The sequence below is a fragment of the Capsella rubella genome, unplaced genomic scaffold (genome assembly GCF_000375325.1).
Source record: "Capsella rubella cultivar Monte Gargano unplaced genomic scaffold, Caprub1_0 scaffold_4, whole genome shotgun sequence".
Classification (NCBI taxonomy): Eukaryota; Viridiplantae; Streptophyta; class Magnoliopsida; order Brassicales; family Brassicaceae; genus Capsella; species Capsella rubella.
In genome coordinates this window covers 4,949,089-4,977,017 of record NW_006238920.1, presented here as the reverse complement: position 1 = coordinate 4,977,017, position 27,929 = coordinate 4,949,089, and the positions used below count along the sequence as shown (strand labels likewise).

Here is a 27,929-nt window from a genome sequence, read left to right as displayed (position 1 = left end):
TAGTCTCTTCTCAAATGTTTTGTTTGGTTGTCATAAAAAAGACCTGTGAGCAACAATCGAGTGAATAGAGACTTAAACACATATATTTAAAGAACACTCGTGTACAACATCTATTTTCAATTCACCAGTGAACAATCGAGTCAATACAAAAAGAGACATACCCGTGAACAATCGAGTCAATACAAACAGAGACATACCCGTGAACAACAATGTTATTACAAGTCTGAAATGCAAGCTGTTTTACTTAAACATTACCAACAAAGCTAATACAATTGCAACAACAGCTATTATACCAACAACCAACTCAGATCCATTTCTAAACATTAGATTTTTCTTACCTAGATCACACACTAACATTTCTAAGTGAAGTAGTTTCTTCTCAGTTTCATAGTCAGTGAGGTAGTTTAATCCATCTACCTTCTCAGATAACACCTCATAATGTCTGTCCATGTCTCTCATCTCCTCCATTACAGCCTCATCCCACCACTTGTGAATATACATCTCTCCATCTTCAACATTATGACATGTGAAGAACCTGCCATTTACCGAAACCCCAGACAAAATGAATTATTCAACAATACCAATAACAACAACAAAATATTAGAAGAAGAGACTTATCATGACTTACCTTCTTTCTGTATCATTCTTGTTACTGCAAGTAGTTAGAAGCGGCCTCCCACTACAGTAGCACACTTTTGGAAATCTAAACTCAACCTCAGGTTGAGGAGGGTATTGACTGGCCTAAGCTTGGAGGAAGTTACTCTCAGCTTCATCCATGAGAATAGCATGAGCACTGATCAAGCTACTCTCACCTTCATCCATAAGTATCAAGGCTTCTCTTTCCTTGTCTTCACTGTCGTCATGCATATCATTCTGGTCTGGAATCAGGCTGAGAATAGCTGTAGTCATGGCCCATCTATGATTCAACTTCACAAAACAGAAACAAATCTCATTTTAGAATCAAGTTCATAATGAAATCAAGTTGAAATAGATACAACACATTGAAAATACAATCAAGTTCAGTATGAAATCAGGCTCACAATCAGAAAATAACAGTGAATCACCAAGCAAACAACATTTAATATATATGATAAGCTTCATACATGATAATAGAACATAGAAACATCACAAAAGATATCATAATGATAATATCACATACATACATAACACAAGCCGAGTTAACAAAACAAACTGAATCAGAAAATGGAAACTTAAATACTAAAGATACTAAGACATGAAATATCAGAAATACTGAGCCACTATCTTAAGCTTGATAACTTCATCACTTTCACTTAGTGGTTCCTTTTTAGCAAGAAGTGTGTCTAGTATAGCAAGCTTTTATAGTTTCTCTGTTTCAGCCATTTCCTCCTTTTTGATTTCCCACATGCTCTTATACTCAGCAAGAGCCTTCCCTTGAGCATTACTCCTTTTAGCCTTGACACCTTCAGGTCTTATCTCACAATCTTGAAAATTGCTGGTTGCTGATTGTGAACCTTCTTCATGTGGTTTCCTCTTGACTGTTGATAGTGTTGAGATTGATCCATTTCTGTTCAAACCTTAACAAACACCAGCAATGTTCCATTGTGAACTTTGTCTTGTAGTCAGAGTAGTAGATGTCATGAGCCACCTTCAGCACATCATTCTATGAATGTCCACTACTGTTTTGCCTCTCTGCCGTTGCATATGAACCATAAAACTTGTTAGTGAACTCATTGATCTTGTGCCACCTCTGCTTACAGTTTACATTGAGCCCATGTTGACCACTCTCTGTGGAAGTGGGAGAGCTAGCATAATACTCTCTTACCCTTTTCCAAAAACTTCCTGACTTTTGTTGATTTCCAATGATTGTATCCTTAGAAGTGTTCAGCCACGCACTGATAAGAACTTCATCATCAGCCGGGTTTCATTTCTTTCTCTCCCTGAGAATCACTGGTAGTTCTTAAGAACTAGGGGTGGCATCTGATGGTTGTGAGCTCCAAGTTGGTAAATCTGAAGCAAGATTGTAGGCAAAAGGAGGAAAACTCTCATAAGAAGAGTTTTCTTGGTTTTGAGCTTCTTGTTGACTGTTAAGAAGCTCTAAATAACTAGATGAGTGAGGATATGGACTGTAAGAATCTATATCAAACGGATTGAGAAGGAAAATAAGTATAGAAAGAAAGGCTGGTTATTGGTTTGAACAAAGAGGAGAGATAGAAGAGGAGAGAAGGCTGCTATTATGTTTAATAGGTGAGATATTTATCAAGTAATAAGTCTTCTAACTACAAATGTCTAATCAGAAGTTATGTACATTTAACTCTACCAGATTAGAAAGTTTTTCATCTTTATAAGTTGTTCAATAAAGCATTTAATCAGAAGTTATGCAATAAATCTCAGTCACTTTTGATAACTAGCTATTACAGAAGCATTTAATCTCAAAAAGGCCTAACTTTATCACTTTCTTGAACTACTAACTACACATCCAATTTAGCTCAGTGAATGAGCTAACTAGGTAGTACACGCAAACAACATTAATACAGCAAACAACAAGTCTTTGGATATTTCACTTTCTTGAATTACTAACTACACATCCAATTTAGCTCAGTGAATGAGCTAACTAGCTAGCACACGCAAACAACATCAATACAGCAAACAACAAGTCTTTGGATATTTCACTTTCTTTAACTACTAACTACACATCCAATTTAGCTCAGTGAATGAGCTAACTAACTTGTACACGCAAACAACATCAATACAGCAAACAACAAGTCTTTGGATATTTCACCTTCTTTAACTACTTACTGCTCATGCAATTTAGCTCACTGAATGACCTAACTCGCTAGTACACACAAACAACATCAATACAGCAAATAACAAGCCTAACTATATCACTTTCACCACGCAAACAACAACCAATTCTTTATCAACTAAACTTAACTAGCACATAACCTGCCATATCATTTTTGATTATGGTAAAAAGGAATTAGTTTTACCTTTTAATGTCAATGAAGTTGGTGCTTCTTCACTCCTTATGCTTCAGCTCACCTACATGAATACATCAAATAATTTCAACATTATAAATCGTATCACAAACCAAACAAATTCCATCAATCTAAAATTGAAAACTTGGTGAGATACCTTAACGAAACCAAAGCATAAACATAGCCAAATAAACACTAAAACTGTTTCAAATGACTAAATCGGAACTTCGAAACAAACCAAAATTTGAAAACCTAGATCCGAAAATCGCATCTCAAACAATAAACCCTAATCGATTTTTTAGACCCAACAATTCAATCAAAATGTTAACGAAAACCATAAAAACTCTATATACATCACCTATACCAACAAAACCCATGCATAATCAAACCAAATCCCCAGAAACTCTTAGAGGATTTCGAAATCTTACCGATGTACATGGTCTGATATCGGCGGAGGATTGGGTTCTGCTTTCTCAGGAAGATTTCTATGCCGGAGACGAGGACAATTTCGGCTTCCAATTGCAGAAATTGGACTCCGATTTCAATCGCCTTCCAAATCGCCCTTCGCCGCTAGAGAGAGAGAGAGAGAGAGAGAGAGAGAGAGAGAGAGAGAGAGAGAGAGAGAGAGAGAGAGAGAGAGAGAGAGAGAGAGAGAGAGAGAGAGAGAGAGAGAGAGAGAGAGAGAGAGAGAGAAGAGAAGAAATGAACACGAGGAGACCCCGAAAAAAAATTTGACCTACACTTACCCGACCACCAATCACCGAATGCCACGTTGGACAAAGGACGAGGTGAAAATTTCCCGATTTAAGGAACGTTCCTTCGGTTTAATTCAATTTTTGATTTAAATTTAAATGGTTTATTGTGTGGGACTTCGGCTAATGACGCCGATGTACATGGCCTTAGTACGTTTTGACAATATAATTAGTAAAATAGTATATATCATATTCATATTTTCGGAAATAAACATAGGACTCACATTTATTAGTTGTAATTTGTGAGATAGATGAAAAAGAAACGTGATTGTGTGTTTTTTTTCACGTCTTTAAATTTATTGATTATTGCAGATTCTGAGAATTGTTACAAAGATAGATCTACCATGGGCAATTCCTTCCGACCCTATTAGATTCACTATTAACGGCACTCCATGCTCTCCATGCTTATCATGAACACCTTCCTCTCCATGCTGCACTTGGATACCTTCTTCTCCTTCAATAGCTAGAATTAAGGCGATAGTGTGTTTTGGTGAGAGAAAGAAAAAAATTTTTTTTTTCTGTATTTGTATATATATTTGGGGCAATTTGCCAACTATAACAACCCGCCAAGTGGGATTTCTCCGCCATGTGGCACACCCCGCCACATGACATCCTTACAGCGCTCCAACGCATCGACCTTAACCTCTCTCCTGTAGGCCCAATCTGTGCATGTAGGCTCTTTCCTGGCCCACATGCACTCCAAGCCCACCATGTAGGTTATTGGTGCGTCTGACGTTCCTCGAACCCAGGTCCTCACCCTCTAACAACCTTCCCACTAGACAAGCTGTTACCAATTGATCTGCAGGTCAGTGGTAGTGGCTGTGATAGATGGTGGTGACCGGAGGAGGTGGTGGCTGCCGGAGATATGGTGGTGGTGGTGGCCGGAGACGGTGGCAGACGGAGACAGTGGCAGTCAGAGACGGTGGCAGCCAGAGGCGGTAGTGGCGGCCGGTGGTAGAGTGGTGGTGGTGGCCGGATCAGAGGTAGGTAGTGATGGCCGAGGATGGTGGTGGCGGCCGGAGACTGTGGTGACGGCGGAGGTGGTGGTGTCGGCATGGTGGTGGCGGCCGGTGGTTGGGTGGTGGTGGTGGTGGCCGGAGGTAGGATGGTGGTGGTGGTTGTAATGATATTAGATAAGACCATCTCTAATGGTTTTTGCTATTTTTGCCTCTATAATAGAGGAACTCTATAATAGAGGTGACTTTTGCTACAATGGTTTCCTCTACTTTTTCTTGTATAATAGAATATCCCAAATAGATTAAATTTATATCATATTATATACTATTAAAAGAGGAGCACTTTTTGTGAGTGTTGCCAAACAAGATTAAATAAAAAAAAATGAAATAAAATGTGATCCCAACCATATAACCAAACACATTTAAAGAAAGCAAAAAAAAATTGAAAAAAAAAAAAAAAAAAACTATCTACTATATTTATGGAAATAATATTGATTTGGTTAGCATAAAAATTGGATTATTAGTTCGCATAAAAATTGGATTATTAAATTCGAAATTAAAGATAACTAAATATATATTTAATTTTAGTTATATGTATTTAAATATTTTAAAAAATAATAATTTATACTTAATAAAATCTAATAAAAATGATCATATATATTAGAAAATAAAATATAATATTTTATGAAAAAGATCAAATAATTATGTTAGATTAGGAATAATCGACTAATAAAATTGTACAGAGCATAAAATGTGGAGAAATATGCAACATAAATAATTATGTCATTAATATTCAAAAATTATATTATATCTATACTATTAAAAGGGAATCATTATTTATCTTTAAAACCAAACACAATCAAAAAGAAAAATTATATATTATGTAATCCTAAACCTATAACCAAACAGAATTAGTGACAGCAAAATAAATAATTTTAACAGAAAATAAATATATTAAAGAATCTATTAAAAAAGGAAACAATATAATCTATACTATTAAAAGGGAAGCATTATTTATCTTTAAAACCAAACACAATCAAAAAGAAAAAATTACATTTTATGTAATCCTAAACCTATAACCAAACAGAATTAGTGACAGCAAAATAAATAATTTTAACAGAAAATAAATATATTAAAGAATCTATTAAAAAAGGAAACAATATAATGTTATTTTAATAGAAAATATATTTATGCCAAACATTACTTATGGTGCAATTAGAATTAAATAATTTATAAAATCGTAATATATTTCAATGATCTATCTTTTTTAAAACAAATATAATGTCATTTTAACAGAAAATAAATTTGTAATCAAACATTCCTCATGGGCGATTAATAATTTAGGAAATCCTATTACAATAACTCAATTTTGAGAATCCATACAATTTCTTATTAATTATTTAAGAAATGGATTTAATTATTAAAATTTATGGAGCAATGTTCTCAATTTAAATTCAACCGATTTTATAAATAATAAATACACACACTATTATTTGATATATTAGTAGATATTTTCAGAATTAATTAATTTAATATAAATAATAATAAAATTCACAAAAAATATTTTCTGTAATATATAATAATTAATATATACATTATTAAGAAATCATTCGTTATATATCTAAAAATGGTAGGGGAAAATTTACCGATAATAATTTTGTTTTAAAGTTTTTGGAAGAGTTAAATTCTCACAAATTTTGCCGATGAATCGGAGTATAATATTGAGAATATAGTTTTTGGAAAAATTAGATAAATATTTCGATCTCTTTTTACTATCTCAAAATCTATTAGTTATGGTAGTTATATATTAGATAATCATTTTTCTACACCTATTCATTCCCAATATCGGGAATGAAAATATTGAACTATTCTAAATAAAATACAATATACGGGTTGATAACTTATCAAAATGTTTCAATACATAACTTAGAATAACAAAGACGAGACATGGAATAATGGAGACGGAAATGAAACACATAATTCTGAAAGCAAAAACCATTATCTAAACTATTCCTGATAAAATATGAGACAAACTTCTAAGTAACACAAATTTTTTGGTAACATGAATTTTAAGTATCGGGAATTCAAGCAGGACAAATGCTTTTATACTATTTACTATTAAGAACTAGATGAAATAACGGGTATGAAAAGGGAACATGTAATTTGGAAAAGAAAACTATTCCTAATAAATAGGGGTCAAAAATTTAGGGGTAATAATTCAAACAAAACGCATGCGAACATACCATTCACTAATATGTATTATGCGGAATGGATTTTTTGCGTGTTGAACATTTTAATTTGTTGCAGAGCATGCGTAGCAAACGACATTGACCTACCTGACATTTATATTTAGGTTTTCCGGGTTAGGAAACATATATATATATATATATATATATATATATATATTTGTTGTTTGTATCCAGTTTGATAGTTCATGTGTTCAATAGAAATTTAGCTGATTATTAAAATCATGATTATGAACACATCTCCTCCTAGATAGAATAATATGACATATCTAGGAGGAGATGGGACGAGATGGAGTTTCGTCCCCAAAATAGACAAACCTCTTTTTTTTTTACTACGCATTTTTTTTAATGTAGTTGTCTTTACCGATAACAAAATCAAATCCTATCACTATTTTTGTCTAAACCAAATTAAAAACAAATCAAATACTGAACGGGTATGAGTTTGGATTATGAATGTTAATTAATGACATTCCTAAAAATTATTTTTACAAATATACCCCTGCATATATGTAATATATTTGTAAACATGATAGAAAACTTAGTTTTTGAAATCAATCCCGCACGTACGTACGGGTCCAAATCTAGTAAACTATTAAAAGGGGAACACTTTTTGTGAGTGTTGCAAACAAGATTAAATAAAAAAAATGAAATAAAATGTGATCCCAACCATGTAGCCTAACACATTTAAAGACAGCAAAAAAAAATTTTATAAATAAAAAATAAAAACTATCTACTATATTTATGGAAATAATATTGATTTGGTTAGCATAAAAATTGGATTATTAAATTCGAAATTAAAAATAGCTAAATGTATATTTAATTTTAGTTTTATGTATTTTGAAATATTTTCAAAAATATTAATTTATACTTAATAAAATCTAATAAAAATGATCATATATAATTGAAAATAAAATATAATATTTTATGAAAAAAAGATCAAGTAATTATGTTAGATTAGGAATAATCGACTAATACAATTGTACAGAGCATAAATGTGGCGAAATATACAACATAAATAGTTATGTCATTAAATTTTCAAAAATTATATAATCTTAAAAAAGAGTTACATTTTATGTAATCCCAAATCTATAGCCAAACCTCCTTAAAACATATCAATCCGATATTTTTTTAAAAAAATTCGGATCTTTAAATTGTCAAAATCTTTTGTTTCGATCTTTCCAATTAATTTCTAGCAGATTATATTTTTGTAAAATACTCAAAATAAGGAAAATCTATTAAGAAAAATAATCTCCATTAATTAGCACATATATAACAGTTCAATCAATAAAATATTAACTATATTTGAGATCTTTTAAATATATAGCAATATAAAAATTCATAATCTGAATCTTAACAGATATGATTTTAAATACCAACTATATTTTGATTTAAAAAAAAAAATTTCATATCCATGTTTACTTACCAAATGTGCACAAAATAATAATTATCACCATCTAAAATATAGACATTACCAATAGAAAAGAAAACTTAAATATAAGAATAAAAAACAATTACGAATGCAATTAAAGAACAAAACTCCATCCGTTTCATTTTAATAGATGTTTTAACCTAAAACATTTGTTTCAATTTAAGTGATGTTTTCAATTTTCTATGCAAATAGTTAATGTATTTAATAATTTTTACCAATCATATTATACATCATATTTTCTTATTGGTTGAATTCATTGTGCTTAATGGTTTTTTATGGAAAAAAATATATGTTTTTCTAATCTGTGTGAAACAACCTTAAACATCACTTAAAATGAAACAGATAAAGTATTAAAATAGTTCATATACTGATAATCGTAATTATGTTTAGCTTAAAAATAATATATAATTTCACACTTACAATTGTTAGTAAAGTTTTCAATAGTTTTCCATTTTTAATCTTTAAATTATAAACTTTTTAGACAATCTCCTATTTGTGATTCTCAATTAATATTATAGATGAATATACATCATTTAAAACATATTTTAAATATTTTTTACTTTAATTTCTATAAGTTATTTTAACAATTTAAAAAAATAATACGAACTTCCTAATGAAAACTCAAGACACTTTAAATTCTACTTTGGATACACCCCCTAAATTCAATTTCAATTTTCAAATATCAAATAACAAGTATGATACATGAACATGAATTTGAATTGTTAAATTCACTTTTAACTTTCCAAATTTATTTCAAATATCAAAACATGAAATAACGGGTACATGTAATTTGATACATAAAAATATCATCTAAACTATTCATGATATAATATGGGACAAAAAATTTAGATTACATATGCGGACATACTAGTTACTAATGTGGATTACACAAAATCTGTTTTTTGCGGGACAAATTACTTTAACCTATATTGAGTTAAAAATATTTTTAGTGTGGAGCATGCATAGGAACGTGTTTGACCCATTGAAAAATATATTTAGGCCATCAGGGGGCAAATTTTTTAATTTTTTTACATTGTTTAAATCATGTTTGTAGCTCACAGTTTACACTCAATCTGGATCCGCTATCATGTCGATTTGACATTTACAAACTTCATGAAAGCAAACCAAGATTAATTTATGTTATAAACGCTGTAGAGAATAAATATATCAACAAATAAAACCCCACATTTACGTGTAAGTTTAAATCGTTAACTTATTTTCTTATATGTTCGAAAAACATATACCATCTTAAATGAGTAAATTATTATTAAAATAGATATGAGATGGAAAACATGAGTACATGACATATTAGGACACACAAGTCATTGTTTCTGTCTCGAAATATACAAACCACATTTTTTTTACTATTTGTTTTAGTGTACATCTGCCCAAAACAAAATTGTATCGTTGTTTTTTTGTTTAGAGTTATTTAAAAACAAATCAAATATTGAACTGGTATGGGTTTAGATTATAAATGTTAATACCATTCCTAAATTTTTACGTTTACAAACATACCCTGTAGGTACGCAATATATTTCAAAATTTAATAACAAATTTTATTTTGAAAATTAATCATGCACGTACGTGTGGGTCCGAATCTAGTTTTTTATTTAAAAGTACATCACATTATATAAAATAAGGTAAAATAAAATCTCTTTTTTCCTTCAATAAAAATAAAATCTATTTTTATATATATTTATAAGATTTTATATAATTTACTTTGCAAATGGTAGTCTCAAATTTTAGAATATATATTTATATTAAAACCTCTAAAATATTTTATATTATTAGTTATTAAATATATTTATTTTATTTATTTTGTTTATAAATAAAAGAAGTTTAAGATTAAAAGAACTATTTTGCAATAAAATAGTTCACCTCTATTTATAGAGGAAAAAATAGAGTTCCTCTATATATAGAGATAAAAATAGCAATCTCTATAATAGAGGTGGATATAGAGGTGGGTTGGAGCAAAATTTGCTATAAAATAGAGTTTAGAGGAAGAAATAGAGGTGGGTTGGAGATGCTCTAAGGGGTAAAATTGTATATATTGTAGTTTATATAGAGAATATGATAGATATATCGTTAGAATAGTTACAAATTTTTATTTTTCTTAGTTAGTTTTGCCAAAATCTCTATATATTTTTACTTGTTATAAACTATATCTCTATATAGGTATGAAGATCAAACCAAGAGAAGAACAAAGAGGAAACAAGAACTAGAGAGAATGGAGAAGATCTCATCTTATTATCTTTCTCATGAGCTTACACAAAGAGTAGGTAAGTTCATCTACTTATACTGCTACAAGATTTTCCAAGGATTTGGTTTGCATTATATTCTGAATAGTGATCTTTTGAACTTTTAAGTTCGTATTCATTTATTCCAAAATCCAAACTATTCAATGATTTTCCCATTATAATAGGGAACTTTATCATCAACATGATAATATGCAAATATTTCAATAGGCACATCTCTCATAAGATAGCTTAACATTATTAGAGCGGAGATTCATCTCTCGCCTCGATATATTTCATCCTTCTTGGATGATATCGTTTAAGCGGTGTGGAGGAGCAGTTACAACATATATCACACACCCATAAAATTTCAAACGTGAAATACTTTATCTCCAACCATGAATACATAACATGGGAGAAATATCTCTTACAAACCGTTGGCCTCATGTATAATCATGACTACACGCAAAACTGCATGTTCCATGTCAAAACATGGAGATTTAATCACCCATGAATCGTTTTGCAATCTCTTGGATTTGCACTACGAACAATTCATTAATGCTCATTTCGAGAGTGAACATCATGGATGTGTCACTTTATCACTTTGACATATATAATTGATAAAATATGGGGATATGACTCCACCAAATTATCTCACTTTGGGTGTTAAATTCACCAAAGTTATTGTTACTGTACTCTTTTTCCCTTAACATGGTTTTTATCCCAAATGGGTTTTCTATGATAAGGTTTTTAATGAGGCACTATACTGCATATATACAGTAATGATTAATCAAGGGGAGTGTTATGAAACATGTTTTAAACATGTGATTAATCCCAAAGGAGCAATGAACTCCCAGAGAGGAGCATATAAACTCCTAAAAAAAAAGGAGCAAGGATACTAGTTAAGAGAAGTAGAGAAACTGATTGATATGGTGAATAATGAAATCATGTACATGAATAAAATCATTTAGAATGATTAAGAGGTCTCGATTAACCATATCACTACGGTAAATATGGAACCAAAGACATCATAAATGTCGACAAGAAGATAAAAAATTTTAGCGCACAATTTGATTACAGAGGATCATGAATCTCCGCTTTGTAAGCGTATAGAGATATATATTGGCCAATATTTCATGATTACCACTTTGATGAAAGTGAATTCCCCGCAAAAGAAAGAGGACCGAGAGAATCACCAAAAGATAACAAAATGGTGTTCAAAAACTTTGGTTTATCTCAATCTTCCTACAAATAAACGTGAATGGGAAGTACAAAAAGGAAAAATCGCACACTTATAAAGTTTGGCAAACTAGTTATGTGATGTATGAATAATCACCAAAAGAGAGACAGCAAAATATTTGAAGACAATGCTGCTTGTGTCGCTCAGATTAAAGGAGGTTATATTAAGAGTGATAGGATAAAACATAATCCTCTGAGATTTTTCTGCTACACCCAAGAACTTGAAGAAAAGAACGAAGTTGAAATCCAAAACATTCGTTCAAGCGACAATGTTGCATAACTTTTGCTGAGTTCGCCCCTGAGTATACTGCATATATACAGTAATGATTAATCAAGAGGGAGTGTTATGAAACATGTTTTAAACATGTGATTAATCCATTACTTAATCACTAAGGAAACATCTCCCTTGAACATACATCCCCCTTGGACAATCTTGTAACACTATAAATAGATGAAATTAGCTACTCTTTGTGTAAGCTCATGAGAAAGATAATAAGATGAGATCTTCTCCATTCTCTCTAGTTCTTGTTTCCTCTTTGTTCTTCTCTTGGTTTGATCTTCACACCTATGTAGAGATATAGTTTACAACATTACTTTTTTTTTTTTTTTCTCTCTTTACATCTCCCCTACTAATCTAACAACTAAAATACTAACTGCATGAACTTAAAAAAAAAAAACTTCATAAACAAAAATAAATCTTTTTTTCTACATTATGATATGCATTTGGTTTAATAATCTCAAATATATTTTATACAAAATATGTTCTGTACACATGTCTGTCTGTACAGAAATACTGATGTACACATGTCTGTCTGTACAGAAATATAGATGTATATCTCTGTACACATATTTTAATTGTACAATGGTTTATATATGTACATACATTTTTCTGTACGAATAAAAAATATGTATTAAATATATTAAATTATAAATAAAAATAGAGTTTTTATATGTGAAAAACATTTAGTAACAAACAATATATTAACATATATTTAAATATTTATAGAAGAGAGAATGTAACTAAAAATAATATATATATATATATATATATATATATATATATATATCACATCCTCTACCCCAACTATACCTCACATTCCTATTCTCACTCACATTTTATCTATTACACAAACAGTTAAACACTCATTTCTCTAATTATAAATAGTATATGTACTAATAACCTAATTATTTTCTAAAAATGTACTACAATGCCAATTCTCCCTTACAGTAATTGATAATATTATTGATTTGTATGGCATCCGTCAATGCAAATCTTTACCCGTTTGTATCAATTTCAAAATTATTGCTATAAATATATGAATCTGTTAAGAACAAGAGGTTTAGGGGAATCGTTCTCTTCTTATTACTTTATATCATAAGGTATAACATATATATAGGGATACATCATTAGGGTTTCAGTTATGGATTAAGTATCCTAGAATATTCTAATGGGCCTATAACGGGCATCCATATAGTAATAAGTATATTCATAACACTCCCCCTTGGATGACCGTTACAAAATGTAGTCCAAATTGCGCATGTGAGATATGATGTCTCGTTAGAAACCTTACCAGGAAAACCTAGTGGGAAAAACCATGGTTAAGAGAAAAAGAGTGCAGCACGCTCTTACTCCCCCTCATGAATACATCACTTGAAATATTTAAGATGACGCGATCAAATACGTGAAGCGTCTTCGTAAATATGTCCGCTAAATCTTCACTTGAACGAGTAGTATATGTGCATCGCCATTCTTCTATTGGTCATGGATCTTTTCAAGTGACTCATCTTTATCATTATCGTTGTTTCTCACGAACTCATAAATGAATGCTACAGACTTTGAAGATGATAGTCTTTCATCATTGGAACAACAACATTTCTCTTTACTTGTTTATCTTTCGCGTGTTTTTTGTTGTCTCGTTAAAAACCTTTCACGGAAAACCCAATGGGATAAAAACCATGATAAGAGAAAATAGTACAACCAGACACATAAAACATATTTCTCCCCCTGAAAGCATCATCTTCAAGATATGCATTCAGATCATATATACCATCTTTTGGAGAATTCTTATAAACAGAGCGTTAGTAAATAAACTCATTTGAATGTCATATTCTCTTGGGTCATTGAACCTCAAGTCCTATGAATCCCTTTCATATAGAATATTAGTTCTTCGTTTGAACTTTAGACCCAAGTCTTCTTTCCATAAGAGTTCCAAGCATTCATTGTGCACATAGGAGTTATTCATGCTCTCCATACAAAATATCTGTGCAAATTTCAGGTCCAATCAAACCGTTCAAAATTCGGGGTTAATCAAATCTCACCAGAATTCGGTTCTGCAAAACGAACACATCTCTGTTCGTCCAATTTTCAGGTACATCCACATTTTTGCAAACGTTGTGGAGATTCTAAACTTTACACAATCCGTGAAATCTCTACAAGAGATTCATTCATCTTTAAACCATCAACTTACACTGCAATGATAACAAATCTCAATCCAAATCTTTTTATATATACATGGAGTAATGGGGTCATTCGTGTAGCCTTGTCTTAACATATACTCACTAAGGCGATTAAAACACATTCTCCCCCATTAATTCACTCCATAATGATATCAATTTTAGTTTATTCCAGTATTTTTCTCGAGAACCATTATTTGTTGCTTCAAGCAATAAAAGTCCTTTCGAGACTGTCATATAGATATCACTATCCAGTGGACCATATAAATAGTCGATGCTACAGCCATTAATCATAAATCAAGTCTTTCTCTTATTGCCAGATCAATTAGTTGCATCCACCACATTAGAATATATCTCTTCATAATCAATCTGAGGTCTTTGTGAAAGAGCTCTTGGTAATGAAGATTGGCATGATGTTTTCACGCACACTGTTACAGATTATTTGCCGATGATTGGATCGGATCATAAGCCATTTCTTACTACTATGATCAAGAAAACGGGGCAATGGAAAAAATATTTTATTTTTGACAGATGATGGATAGGTAAGGAAGGGTTGAGGGAGGCAATTGAAGATGGGTGGAACAGATCTTTGGGCAGGAATTTGGGGTCGTTTATGGATAAATTGGTTCATTACAGACATGCATTTTCACGATGGCGGAAAATTCAGATGCCTTTTAGTAGAGAATCTATTGAGGTGTTAAAGGACAAAATCGCAGTAGCCCAAGCGGATGACGCGAGTACTCCAGAGGTACCAGACATTTCTATGCGGTTACGAAATGCTTATTAGTAGGAGGAGGTTTACTGGCTGCAAAAGAGCAAGAACCATTGGATGAGGGTTGGGGATAGGAATTCCAAGTTCTTCCATGCGCAGACCAAAAATAGAAGAGCTAGGAATCGAATTGTTGGTTTGTATAATAAAATGGATGTTTGGCATACGGTAACAATATTGCGATGGAATATTTTGAGGAATTATGTACATCTTCTAGTCCTCGGGAAATGGAGGAGGCCCTCGTGAATTTACCAACGGTGATAATGGAGGAGATTAACGCTTTTTTGACAGTGAATGTAACGGAAAAGGAACTACATGATGCATTATTTATGATGCATCCTGATAAAGCCCTGGGTCCATATGGTATGACTGCTCTATTTTTTCAACAGCCTTGGAGTGTCATCAAGGATAATTTAGTTGTCTTGGTAAATTCTTTTTTACAGGATGGTGTTTTTGACAGACGGTTAAATGAGCCAAATATACGTCTTATACCAAAGGTAGAGAGGCCGACTCTAATGGCAGATTTACGCCCCATTAGTATATGTAACGTTGGATATAAAATTATAACCAAAGTTCTATGCCAGCGGCTAAAAATGGTTCTTCCAACTCTTATTACTGAGACGCAATCTGCCTTTGTTGTAGGCCGACTGATCTCAGATAAAATTTTAATAGCCTAGGAGCTGTTTCATGGTCTCCGCACGAATGCATCCTTTAAGAGTAGTTTTATGGCTATTAAGACTGACATGAGTAAGGCATATGATCGGGTTGAATGGGTTTTTATTAAGGAAATTTGGGTTTGCAGAGAAGTGGGTAACGTGGATTATGTATTGTGTGACTTCGGTGGAATACAGTGTCCTAATTAATGGACAATCTCACCGGGTTATTATGCCAAAAAGGGGACTCCGAGAAGGGGATCCTCTATCACCATATTAGTTCATCTTGTGTACAGAGGTACTAATAAGTAAAATTCGGAAGGCAGAGCAAGATAAATTAATAACTGGGATTAAGGTGGCGAATAAATGCCCATCCATCTCGCATCTATTATTTGCAGATGATAGTTTGTTTTTCTACAAAGCTACTCGGGTTCAGTGTGAAGCTATTTTGAGGTTATTAAATCAGTATTAGAAGGCCTCGGGACAACATATTAATTTTTCGAAGTTATCAATTCAAATCGGACATAAAGTGGAGGCAGATGTAATGTAGGAAATTCAGCGGATTACTGGGATCTCCAACTTAGGTGGAATGGGATCATATTTAGGTCTCCCAGAGAGTTTAGGGGGTGCTCAAACGAAGGTTTTCTCCTCTGTCAGGAACAAATTGGACAATCATATAAATGGGTGGTCGGCCAAATTACTTTCGATGGGGGGGGGGAAGATAATGATTAAGTCAATCACATCTGCTTTACCAACGTCCGTCATGTCCTGTTTCAGACTCCCAAAAACAGTTACATCTAAGCTCACAAGCGCGGTGGCTAATTACAGGTGAAATACGAATGGCCAATCAGGAGGTATGCATTGGAGGGTTTGTGAGAAAATGTGCTCAAGCAAGAAGCTTGGTGGTCTAGGCTTTCGGGATATTAATGATTTCAATACGGCACTCCTCGCGAAACAGCTGTGGAGACTTATGGAGTTTCCTGATTCACTGTTTGCGAAGGTTTTTAAAAAGTCGGTATTATAGATTGGCAAGTCCAATGGACCCAATAAGATCATACTCCCCTTCTTATGGATGGAGAAGTATTATCTCAGCTCGCTCTCTAGTTAATAGAGGACTTATCAAAACAGGTTGGAAAGGGTGACACCATCCCAGCTCACTTCCCTAGACCGGCTTTAAATAATGGATCGCTTATGGATCCATCTTTACAAATTCGACAATTGATTGATCAGCAGTTAAATACCTGGAAAGTAGGTGTGTTGGATGCTATTTTTACTCTCGTGATGTTGCTTTGATAAGTTCCCTCCCTATAGATAGTTCTATAAGGACATCTATGGTAGGATGGCATTTTACAAAGAATGGAAAATATTCGGTTAAGTTTGGAAATTATACAGCGCGGATGCCTAATGCAAAACATGGTATAGAACCGGTGTATGGTCCTGATATTATTTGCATAATTGCAAGAATATGGAAAATACGGTGTCCACCAAAGATCCAACATTTTATGTGGCAGCTAATTATTGGGTGTATTTCTGTTTCTCTCAACCTATATAAACAGGGAATTAATTGCGCCAATCTGTACTAGGTGTGGTGCTCACGAAGAGTCGGTAAATCATGCTATCTTTAAATGCCCACCGGCACGCCAATCTTGGGCGCTGGCCCAAGTGCCCATGGGACCTAACCAATTTCCAACACCGTCTATCTATGCGAATATGGATTATCTTCAATGTTGGGCGACATGGGATAGCCAATTTGATGCATTGTAGGCGGCTCAGATTGACGATGAGAATGCTGCTCTAGAACCCTTGGGTGTTAATTCACGGGTGTGCAATCGGGTCTCTCATATACCGCCTCTCCCCTCTGGTTACATGTGCTTTATTGATGGATCTTGGAAAGATACGGATAAGTATTCATGCATAGGATGGTACTGTCAGCACACTCAGGATGGATGCACGACTATGGGGGCATCAAACCTCCGAGGAAGCCTTTCCCCTCTTCATTCAGAAGTAGAGGCTTTCGTGTGGGCAATGAGATGTATGATTGGCCATGACTTCAGAGATGTAGTTTTTCGAACGGACTGTTCCGATTTGGTGAAGATGGTGTCTTCTCCTTCTGAGTGGCCGGCATTCTCTGTATATCTGAATGACATCAAGACTAATAGGGAAGAATTCAATACTTTTTCTCTTTTTCTTATACCGAGGAGTGCAAACATTGTTGCGGATTTGCTGGCCTGGAAGGTCCGAGTTTTACTGCATGTTGCTAAGTTTGTAAACAATTGTCCTCCCAATTGGCTTTCTTAAGTCAATCTAGTTGATTTGTTGTCAAAAAAAAAAAAAGTTGATCAATATGTTGATTTATAGTTTAATCACTATATACCCCAAGGCTATATACTAGTTCTGAACTTTATGCAATTAAACTAGTTGTTTAATTAATCACTTAATTATTTCAAATGACAAATTAGTAGATGACAACATCGTAATTAAGTTCAATCATTTCTATCAACCATAAGACATGATCACGCAATCATATTTTGCTTATTAGTTTGCTACTCGATAACGTAGGAAAATAGTACTTATCTCGATGGAGATGTCATTAGAAACCTCATAAACCTCAAAATTGGTTCGGTTCGGTTCTGCAATCTGATTTGATTTTTTTACTCTCAAGATTTTTGGCTAATAACCATATGCCCAAATCCTTCACTTCAAAGGAATAAGAAAAGTTTAATTGAACTATAAATGTTTAAGATCTTGATTACTGCAGTTATAACGCAAAACAAAAAATTGGTTCGGTTTGGTTCCGCCAATCTGGTTTGATTCTTTTACTCTCAAGATTTTTGGCTAATAACCATATGCCCAATTCCTTCACTTCAATGGAATAAGAAAAGTTTAATTAACCTATAACATAAATATATTTAATATCTTGATTGCTGCAGTTATAATGGAAAACAATTCATATGGTGAGCTCAAAATAATTAACCCAAATTTAATCTAAAAATTACTAGCACAATTCAGACATATATAATATATCTCCATACATATTATTGTACAACTTCTCCATATATCCACGTTAGTATAAAACAAGCAGAATATCAAATTAACGAATAACATACTAAAGCATCACGTGTTAAGTACAAGGGGTTTAGGGGAATCGTTCTCTTGTTATTACCATAAAGTATAACATACTAGCAGTTGACCCGCGCTCCGCGCGGGAGGTTTATAATTTTTTTTCGTTGATTTGTTATTCATATTGTGATATTTTTTATTTTTCTAATTGATTTTCAAAAATATTATAATTATTTTCTCTTTAATTATTATCTTTCAATACTCAAATTTGGATTAAAAGCATTTGATTCAATTTATAAAATATCATTTTTTTTCTTTTTGATCATGTTATAAACTAATATTTCACTTTCATTTTATTTTTCCTCTTTATAATTATATATATACAATTACATAAATGTTGTTTTAGTCTACCATAAATTTAAATTTTACTTATATTCTAAAACTCAGTAACATATTTAAAATATTAAATTATGATCAATTTAAAATGAAAGTTGAATTATATTATTACCACTAATAACAAAATTAAAGTATTGTTTTTCTTATTTTAATATTTCATTTTTACATAATTTATTTTTATTTATATAAACTTTCTATTAATTAAATAAGTAACATAAATATGCACTAAATGAATGTTTTAAATTTATTTTAATGTTTAAACAAAAATGTGGCTTAGGTGGATGCTTAGGTGGCATCATGAGAAGAGAGAAAAAGCTAACTTTATATATATAGATATATAGGAATACATAATTAGGGTTTAGGTTATGGATTAAGTATCTAGAATATTCTAATGGACATATAATGGACATAAGTATATTCGTCACTTTAATAATAGATATACATTATTAATTTATATTAACATCACTTAAAAATGATACAAAAAATTAATATCAACCATAAGTAATGCGATAGTCACATTTATGTCGAACTAATACTGCAATTTAATTACAATGATTATTTTACATTTCATTGTATCATTATGAATAAATCACATAGTTCGTAAACAATTGCCCCACCGATTGGCTCATTTGTTGAAAAAAAAGTTATCTCAATTTTAACATGGATTAATATTAGACCGGGCTGGATCGGCCCGTACTAACCTGAAACCCTTACAACCTGCATCTGTTTGAGCCCGATCCAAAAAATATCCAAAACTTTATTTCAAAACCTTTGCCGGCTCTAATAAGGTACAAAACATTTTTTTGGTTTTTTTGGGTCTTTCTTACGGATAAAAAAAATCAAATTTTAAGTTTATAATATGTCCTAAAAAAACAATGTTTAAAGGTATACTAAAAAAATGCATCAAAATTCAAAATTACTTATCAATATTTATTAAAACTACTTACTTTCTTTTTAAAAAAATACTAAACAAAATGTTTACACTTTATCCCAATAAAATATGAAATTAAAATATTTTAAAGTAAATGATAGAGTCAAGACTTTAGTTTACTTTAATGATTTCAATTTTCGAGATATATATATATATATATATATATAGTTTTGAATTTGTGTAGTTTTTACATATATAAATCATATAAATATCGTATATAAAGATTTTTAAAGTAGTATGTAAGTGTAGTAAGTAAATATGATAACTAAGGCATGGTGAACACAAAAGCGGGGTATTTTTCTTCATGTACCGCAAGTACGCACATATGTTACCATTTAACCCAATTTTCTTCTAATTAGCATTTTTTGAAATATTTTTTTTAGATTTGCGGAATTAATCAACATATATAAGCATGAATTACATAAGGGTCCAAAAAAATCCGCAAACCACACTTGTCCCACAAATTTATTTTTCCTAAATAAAGCAGGTCAACCCTACCGCATATTAAAACTGCTTCTCTCGCATTGTCAAATACTTTTTCACCATTTGGACCCTAAGACTGTAGTTTTCAACATTCGGATCCGAATGGTGACAACATGTAACACCTGTGCTCAGTTTTGAGTAATATCGATCGACACCCTAACATTTTGGTTTGAGCGGTTTTTAAATCGTCGGTTTAATCAGAATTGGTTTAGGGAAAGCCCTACTCTCGACATAAGACTCTAGGGCAGCCACTTTCTTCTCACTTCTTGGCTTTTGACAATTTTGAAAGCAAAAAAGAGAGAAAGAGAGAGAGAGTTGTGTGTTAGCTTGTTCCCGAGGCTTAAGGAGAGGTTCTGGAGGGTTTCTAGAGGTTTATGTGGCAGGATCTTGTGTGACAGTTTTCTTGATTGCAATTTTTCTGATCAACGAATAGTAGGTGTGTGTTGATGCCTGGTTTGGTTCTTTTGATTGATCTTATGCATGTTTGATTGTCTTAATATGTCTCTGTGTATAACCCAATAGATGGGCGGACCGCTTCACTGAGTATTTGTGATAAGACTCACGCATCTCACTGTTTTTGTGATGTAGGTAAAGATAAAATGTGATCATTGAATCAAGGCGAGGAAGAGGGCGATGATCTAGGATCGCTATTTGGGGTTTGGTTATTTAAGACCATCCACAATGGGAGAGACCCTTTGTAGGTTCTTTGCAAGGCTTTTAGTATAAATTTTGAAAAAATTGAGATGAAGAATTTGTGATGGGGTTTAAAAATTATTTCTTAAATAAACATGTCTTTTAAAAAACATTACATAGAAGCAAATATATAAAAAAAACATACAAGAAAATAAATACATTAATTATGCTTCCTATCATCCTAGGAAATCCACGTATCTCACCAATATTCAGTAGTCGTTGAAGATCTTGTGGTGTCGGTTTTCTTAGATTCTCATCTCCGAACAGTTGTATGATTCCTTCAACAAAATGTTCCAAACATGAAAGCGCAGTGGTTACACCAATTCGCAAGTATTCATCAACCACATCTGCTGCAGTACCGTATGCCAACATATGAATGGCGGCTGTTGTCTTTTGTAGTGCAGAGAGACCCAACCTTCCGATAGCATCTTGTCTTTGTTGAAAAAACAGTAGTTCATTAGATAGTCAATAAACAAGATGAATGAACAAGTGCTAGGATGTTTTCTTGATACGTTGGACCTTCTTTGGTACATTGCAACAATACGTTGTACCTATATTAGGTGGATTCGTTGCACCTTCTTTGAAATAATCTTCTCATACCAGATGTTTCCTTGTTCACGATCTCTTTCAATATAGGCGCGTTTTTTTCTTCTTCTTGGTTGTTTCTTGATGATCACCATAATTTTCGATATGATCGTCGAAAGCTTGATTAAATGCTTGATTAAATGTGTCGTTCATCATATCTTGGAGATTATGTGAAGAAGAAGAAGAAGACATTTTGTTGTAAACAAATTTTGAAAATTATTGGTAATATTTAGAGAAAATGAACTTGTAAACAGAAAAAATTTAGATGGAACCAAGAGAAGTTGGAAAAAAATGAAATAAGAAAGAGAAGTTGGAATAAGTGATCATGTGTCTCATAGATGGTGTTAATATAGAAGAATTTCTTGTGGTGTTGGTTTGTGTTGATTACTTGTGACGTGCATAATACAGACAATACATATGTGGTGAATGAATAATAACCACAAATACAAAATGGTCTGTGAACTCTTGTGACTTGTCTTTCAACTTATCTCAGCCGTTCACTTCTTGTCTTGTGACTCTTATCCTTCAACTTATCTCACCCGTGAATTCTTGTGTGTGTACTCTTCTTTATCACTTTGGTTCGTGAACTCTTGTTAGCTTTGGTGAAGTCTCCAAAACACATGAAACACAAAAACAATACTGTTACAAAAAGTTAATAATTATACCATCAGACATGTCAAAACACAACACACATTGGTACTATTTACTTAACAAAACTCGATAACTGACTTTAAACAGAGCAACAAGTCATAGTACAATAACATTCATATAGAAGTAACAACAATAATATCCATCAGTAACAACCACATATAAAATGTATCAAACACATATAGAAGTAAACTAGCCAAAGTATACATTTATTAGATTTCAAAATGTAAGACAATACATAAGCAAAGAAAACAGTATAAACACAAAACATAGCCGATATAAGGAACAACAAGCCACATACAAATATGTTTCTAATGCTTGTGGACACAAAAACTGATACATAGTCGATAAAAGGAACAAACAACAAACACAAACATGTTTCTAATCCTTGTCACAACAAAAACATAAAAAAGACATGTTTCTAATGTTTGTAACCTAGAAAGTAAACTTTTTTTACTTTCTAATTGATGCCAACAAGTCACTGATTAGAGATTCTTTTAGAGCTTCTTTCATTGCACTTAAAGGAGTTGTTTTGAGTACAAGACTACAGGCAGTTTCTGCTTGTTTAACTTGTCTTGCAAAACAAAGGCTTTTTTGTTTTGTCTCCCACATGTTCTTGGAATCCAACAGAGACTTCCCTTCTCTTTTAGTAGTTGATGTCCTCTTACGTTTCCCCTTTGCAGCTTTGATTCCATAAGGCCTAGGTTCAGCTTCATACTCTACAACGTTTATTGCCGTTGAGCTGGAAGACACTTCAAACCCATAAGAAACTTTCCTTCTTTTAGTCGATCCAGTGTTTTTCTTTACCTTTGATGTTGCACACCACTTCTGCTCATGGCAAAGTTCTCTCCACGCATGCTCCAAAATGAACCTTTACTTGTAATCATTGAAGAAGATTTCATGGGCAAGTATCATCACATCATTGTCATTCTGCCCACTAGCCTTCTGGTTTGTTGCAGCCTCATGGCAGCCAACTACCAGCCAACTACCAGCCACACACAATCATTTGTTTTCCCCCACCTTTGCTTACAATGGATTGCTTACACTAGGGGTTGCACCAAAGTAGGCTGCAATTCTTTTCGATAAGGCCTCTCCTTTCTGTTCATTCCCTACAATGGGATCTTTGCTTGTATTAAGCCAAGCAGAGATCATAACCCGATCTTCTTTTGGTTTCCACTTAATCCTCTTCCTTGTGTTGTCAGCCACCATTGGAGATTGAGAGAATTGAGTGTTAGAGAGAGGGACTGATTCATCGATACTTGGTGAATCAGTTTTCAAAGGAATAGAATTTGATTGACTGTTAAGGAGGTCTATGAAACCAGATGGTGGCTAAAATGGATTCATTGAAGAAGAAAATCGGTGATATAGTTTGAGCAACACAGAAGTATAGTTTAAGCAACAACAGTCATATAGTTTGAGCAACAACAATAATGTAGTTTGAGCAACACAGCCATATAGTTTAAGCAACACATCAACACAACAACAAGTACAAACTGAGCACATTTACAATGCACATTAAACCAATCTGAGACAAAGCATTCAAGAATTTCTTTCTCATTAATGGATACACAGTCACAACAAGAACCAAACGAAAGAGATGCAAACCAAACACACAATACAATCGGATTTCTAAACCCTCATTTTATATAAATCATTGATAGAATACATACCTCATTTTTTGGAGCCAAATCCATTATTTGCATCAGCTGAAGTACATTCATTCATATAACTCCATGTACCACCGGTTTAACCTCACAAAAACATATAGCAATTTCATCAAAACATGTCAGTAATTCAAAAGAAAAATCACAAAAATCTACACTTTTTTTAACAAATATGACTCATAAATGTTACAATCATATGCGAAAATTATCAATTTGAACAATTTATTCAAGATCCCCAAATAATCCGAAAACCCTAAATTCCCAAATCTATGAACCTTAATCAATTAACCCTCAAATTTCATCAAATCAAACTATTAAATTCGTCAAACATGCAACAATTAACTGGTGAACGAATTGAACTTACCAGATTTGTTGACGTCTACTCCAAGATTTGGTGAAGAAGAACGTCGACTCACTTTCTCTCACTCATCCGATTTCATCAGCCCGAAGGATGATAGAGATCTCAGCCGCCGGTGATGACGATTTCAGTCGCCTGTGACCGATTTTGAGAGAGTTCATCGCGATTTCAACGAGAGAGAGAGAAGAGAAAGAATAATTGTGTTTTCCCTTTTTTGTTTTATATTTTTACCTCCATCCAATCTCCGCTCGCCACGTCACCGCCTCTTCCAAAAATTAAAACCTCCTAAAGAGGAGATGGTTCTCATTAATTACTGAGATTATGCATTTTTTAAATCTTATTAAGCCTAAAGAACCTCATTAAGTGGCCCCATTGTGCTTGCTTTAAGTCTATTGTTTTGGAACCTTGGAATAAGGAGCATGTTTAGGATTGCTGGTTTAAGTGGTTATTGGATAATGTTTGGATGATTGCTGGTTTATTTGGTTAATCAATTGGTTTTGGATTGATTGGTTTTGTTTCCACTGTTGATTACATGTTGGTTTAATTTATCGGTTTGATATTAATTATGGGGTTAATATTGATGATTTAAAAAGTAGAAAATGGGCTGGATCGGTTCACAACATATTTGACTGTGCGGAGAAGCGGTTCTAATATGCGGTACGGTTCAACTGCGGTATTTAGAGAAAATAAATTTGCGTAACAAGTTCGGTTTGCGATGTGTTTGGACCGCTAAGTATATAAAACTTATGTTTTCAAATGCATTTCATGCGTATATATGTTAGTTAATTTCATAATTCTAAAAAAAAGTATTTCAAAAAACACTAACAAGAAAAAAATCGGTTGAATGGTAACATATGTGCGTTATTGCAGTGCGGTACAAAAAACGCTCCGCTTTTATGGTCACTATTCATGGTCTTTATTTATATAAATCATTAAGCAGTGAAAAACGGTTTCAGAACCGGGCCGGGCTTGCCCCTGGACTTTGGCCTTAATTAACCCCCCGACTTTACTACTCATTTTATTAACCGATTTATTACAACTATTTATTTATTTACAAATATTTATTAAATTAGTTAACAATAAATTCAAAAATAAAAATTTTAAACTATATCTTATATGGTAATCGAGAAATGTTCTTTAAAAATAAATGTATCTTCACATGTCATTAGCGTAAATGTTATGTTGATATGTTGTTACCATAAAGCTATGCAACCCCATTTAATTGACGGGTTATACTTTGTCTCGAACATTAATAATTGTTGTCATTGATATAACTTACACATATTTCACTCACTTATTTTGAACAACTTACTATTAAAATATGCAATCGAGAGATACAAACCCTTACAATTAAAAATAATGATTAGTGCTACAAACATATGAAAGTAATTGCAATTGATCGACACCCCAACCCAACGTTCATGGGCGTTACAAAGACGACATGTATATGTTACCAAACACTCTTAATGTGTATGAAGGAAGTAGCTTTGACAAGATTCAGAGAAAATTAGGAACAAACATTTGAAAACAACTATGAGAAGGTTGGGAAATTGTTGTGATGCTAACACTGTTTAGCTCAAATGAATTGCTTTATTTCTCGCCATCTTTGAAATAAACTGAGTTCTAGAGAAATCCGTCATGAGCCAAAACCAAGAAATAAGCATCGGTAGTCATCCCAAGGATGACCATAAAGATTCATAGAAAACTAGGAACACACATTTGGAAACAACAAGGCTCATAAAAGATTCGAACATTGTCATGATACTACTTCCATCACCATCGTCTAGCTTGAACACGTTGATTTTTCTTTGCTCAGTGAAATAAATAGAGTTTTCAATAAATCCGTGAAACTCACAAGCTTAAACCGAGAAACAAGTATTGGTAGCCAACAAAAACGCGTTGTCTCCCAATCCCAAGAACTCAAAATAATGCTTGTTAAATCCATCGCTAAATACTTTAAATTTGGAACTAATCCACAAAAAAATGTGTATTTAATCTAAGGCATAAGTTTTCCCTTTGTCAAATATACGTCAGAGAACTCATAAGCTAATTTTTAAATGTCCAGCGTCTTCTTTTCCAATACTAGATATTCTTGTAACTGCAGATTCCAAGAATACGCTAAGCCCCTGTTTTGTCTTTGAGAGGAATCACTCTTTTGAATCTATTGTTTGTCTCTCTTCTCCTGTCCCAGTAGAGAACCTGATAGGCTGCTCAAATCTCGGATATAGTGAATGACAAGAGATAGAGCCTCTGGCAAGAATGTCGCATAGCGATGCTCAATAGCGGTTGGAAGCGATGGAGTTTCCCGGAGTCAATGTCCACCTCGATTTTGATCAGCCAACCCTTGCTCGAGGAGGAGGGGAGATTAACTTAGAAAAAGGCTAAGCGTGTGAGAAACTCCCTGTAGTGGTGACGAATAACTTTAAGATTACAGCAGAATATTACTCCTAATTATGAAAGGGTCTATTTTTATTTATGACTTTTGTCGATTTATCCATTTTGATTTACATATTTTCAATTTTCCATTTCTAAAATAATAAGATGTAAAAGTTTACAAATTATGTTTGGTTTTCGTTTGTTCCATTTGATTAAGGTGTAGTTTTGGTTATTAAGTGTTTATTTTATACAAAAATATATTTTATATGTATATATTTTCGTAGCCAAAATTGAAAAATCTACCAAACCGTTAATAAAATGGTAAATCCATAATATTTGAGTAATAAAATGATATTCTTTTATTAATCCATAAATTGTATTCCATCATATACCATTGTAATATTTATGGTTTATCAATCAAAATGAGCGAGTCGCAAGCAGACATGATGCATTCAGAAACAAGGAAGTCAAGCAAAATCGATAAAGAGTGTAAACTATCAATCTAAGAAAATCGAACTAAAGCAAAACGCAATATAAAACTAAAAACTGAGAACAAAAGCTAGCATGGAAGAACTAAACAGGAAGAGAACTCAATAAGTAGAATTAAAAAAAAGCAAACAGTCAGAATGTAAAGGTTTTAAGGATGGGGTAATATATTCAGTGGAGTCTCTTAATTTAATTAGAATGCCTAACAAACTCAATCAAGCTATCCCTACACAATGAACTTCATAAACTATCTAATTCAATCCCTTGGAAGAAGCTAGTAAACCTCACTACAACAAATATCCACATTCTTATCACAAGGGAAATGTTATAATATGCCATTTATAGCGTTTTCATAAGTACTGTCTTATGCCCCTGTTATTCTAGGTACCTCACCTACTATAGCGAGAAATATTAATGCTATGTTTTAAGCTTCTACTATAGCTGTAATGAAACGCTTTGTTATTGCGTTATTATTATTTTTCAAAATTATGCAATCAGTCACTATTCATGCTATGTTATGTTATTCTACAATAGCTATAGTTTAACGATATATTTAACAT

The 27,929-nt window shown here is 32.7% G+C and overlaps 1 protein-coding gene and 2 long non-coding RNA genes across 4 annotated transcripts; all 3 read right to left on the bottom strand.

The window, feature by feature from the left end:
* Nucleotides 1–171: 171 nt before the first annotated feature.
* LOC111831196 lies at nt 172–3,520 on the bottom strand. Its single transcript, XR_002834424.1, has 4 exons — nt 3,386–3,520; nt 2,970–3,021; nt 629–927; nt 172–535 (listed from the first exon to the last, which is right to left on the bottom strand). It is a non-coding gene; the product is annotated as an uncharacterized LOC111831196 (long non-coding RNA).
* A 942-nt stretch (nt 3,521–4,462) lies between these two features.
* Nucleotides 4,463–4,852, bottom strand: LOC111831057 (lysine-rich arabinogalactan protein 19-like). The gene has a single exon (XM_023784568.1). The coding sequence runs from the start codon at nt 4,850–4,852 to the stop codon at nt 4,463–4,465; it is 390 nt and encodes a 129-aa protein (XP_023640336.1).
* Nucleotides 4,853–21,395: 16,543 nt separating this feature from the next.
* On the bottom strand, nt 21,396–24,683 carry LOC111831233. Of its 2 annotated transcripts, none has more exons than XR_002834456.1 (3): nt 24,156–24,683; nt 21,804–22,476; nt 21,396–21,685 (listed from the first exon to the last, which is right to left on the bottom strand). It is a non-coding gene; the product is annotated as an uncharacterized LOC111831233 (long non-coding RNA). The 2 variants fall into 2 exon arrangements; XR_002834457.1 differs by lacking the exon at nt 21,396–21,685 and having other exon boundaries at nt 22,117–22,476; nt 24,156–24,236; nt 24,514–24,683.
* Between the last annotated feature and the right edge of the window lie 3,246 nt (nt 24,684–27,929).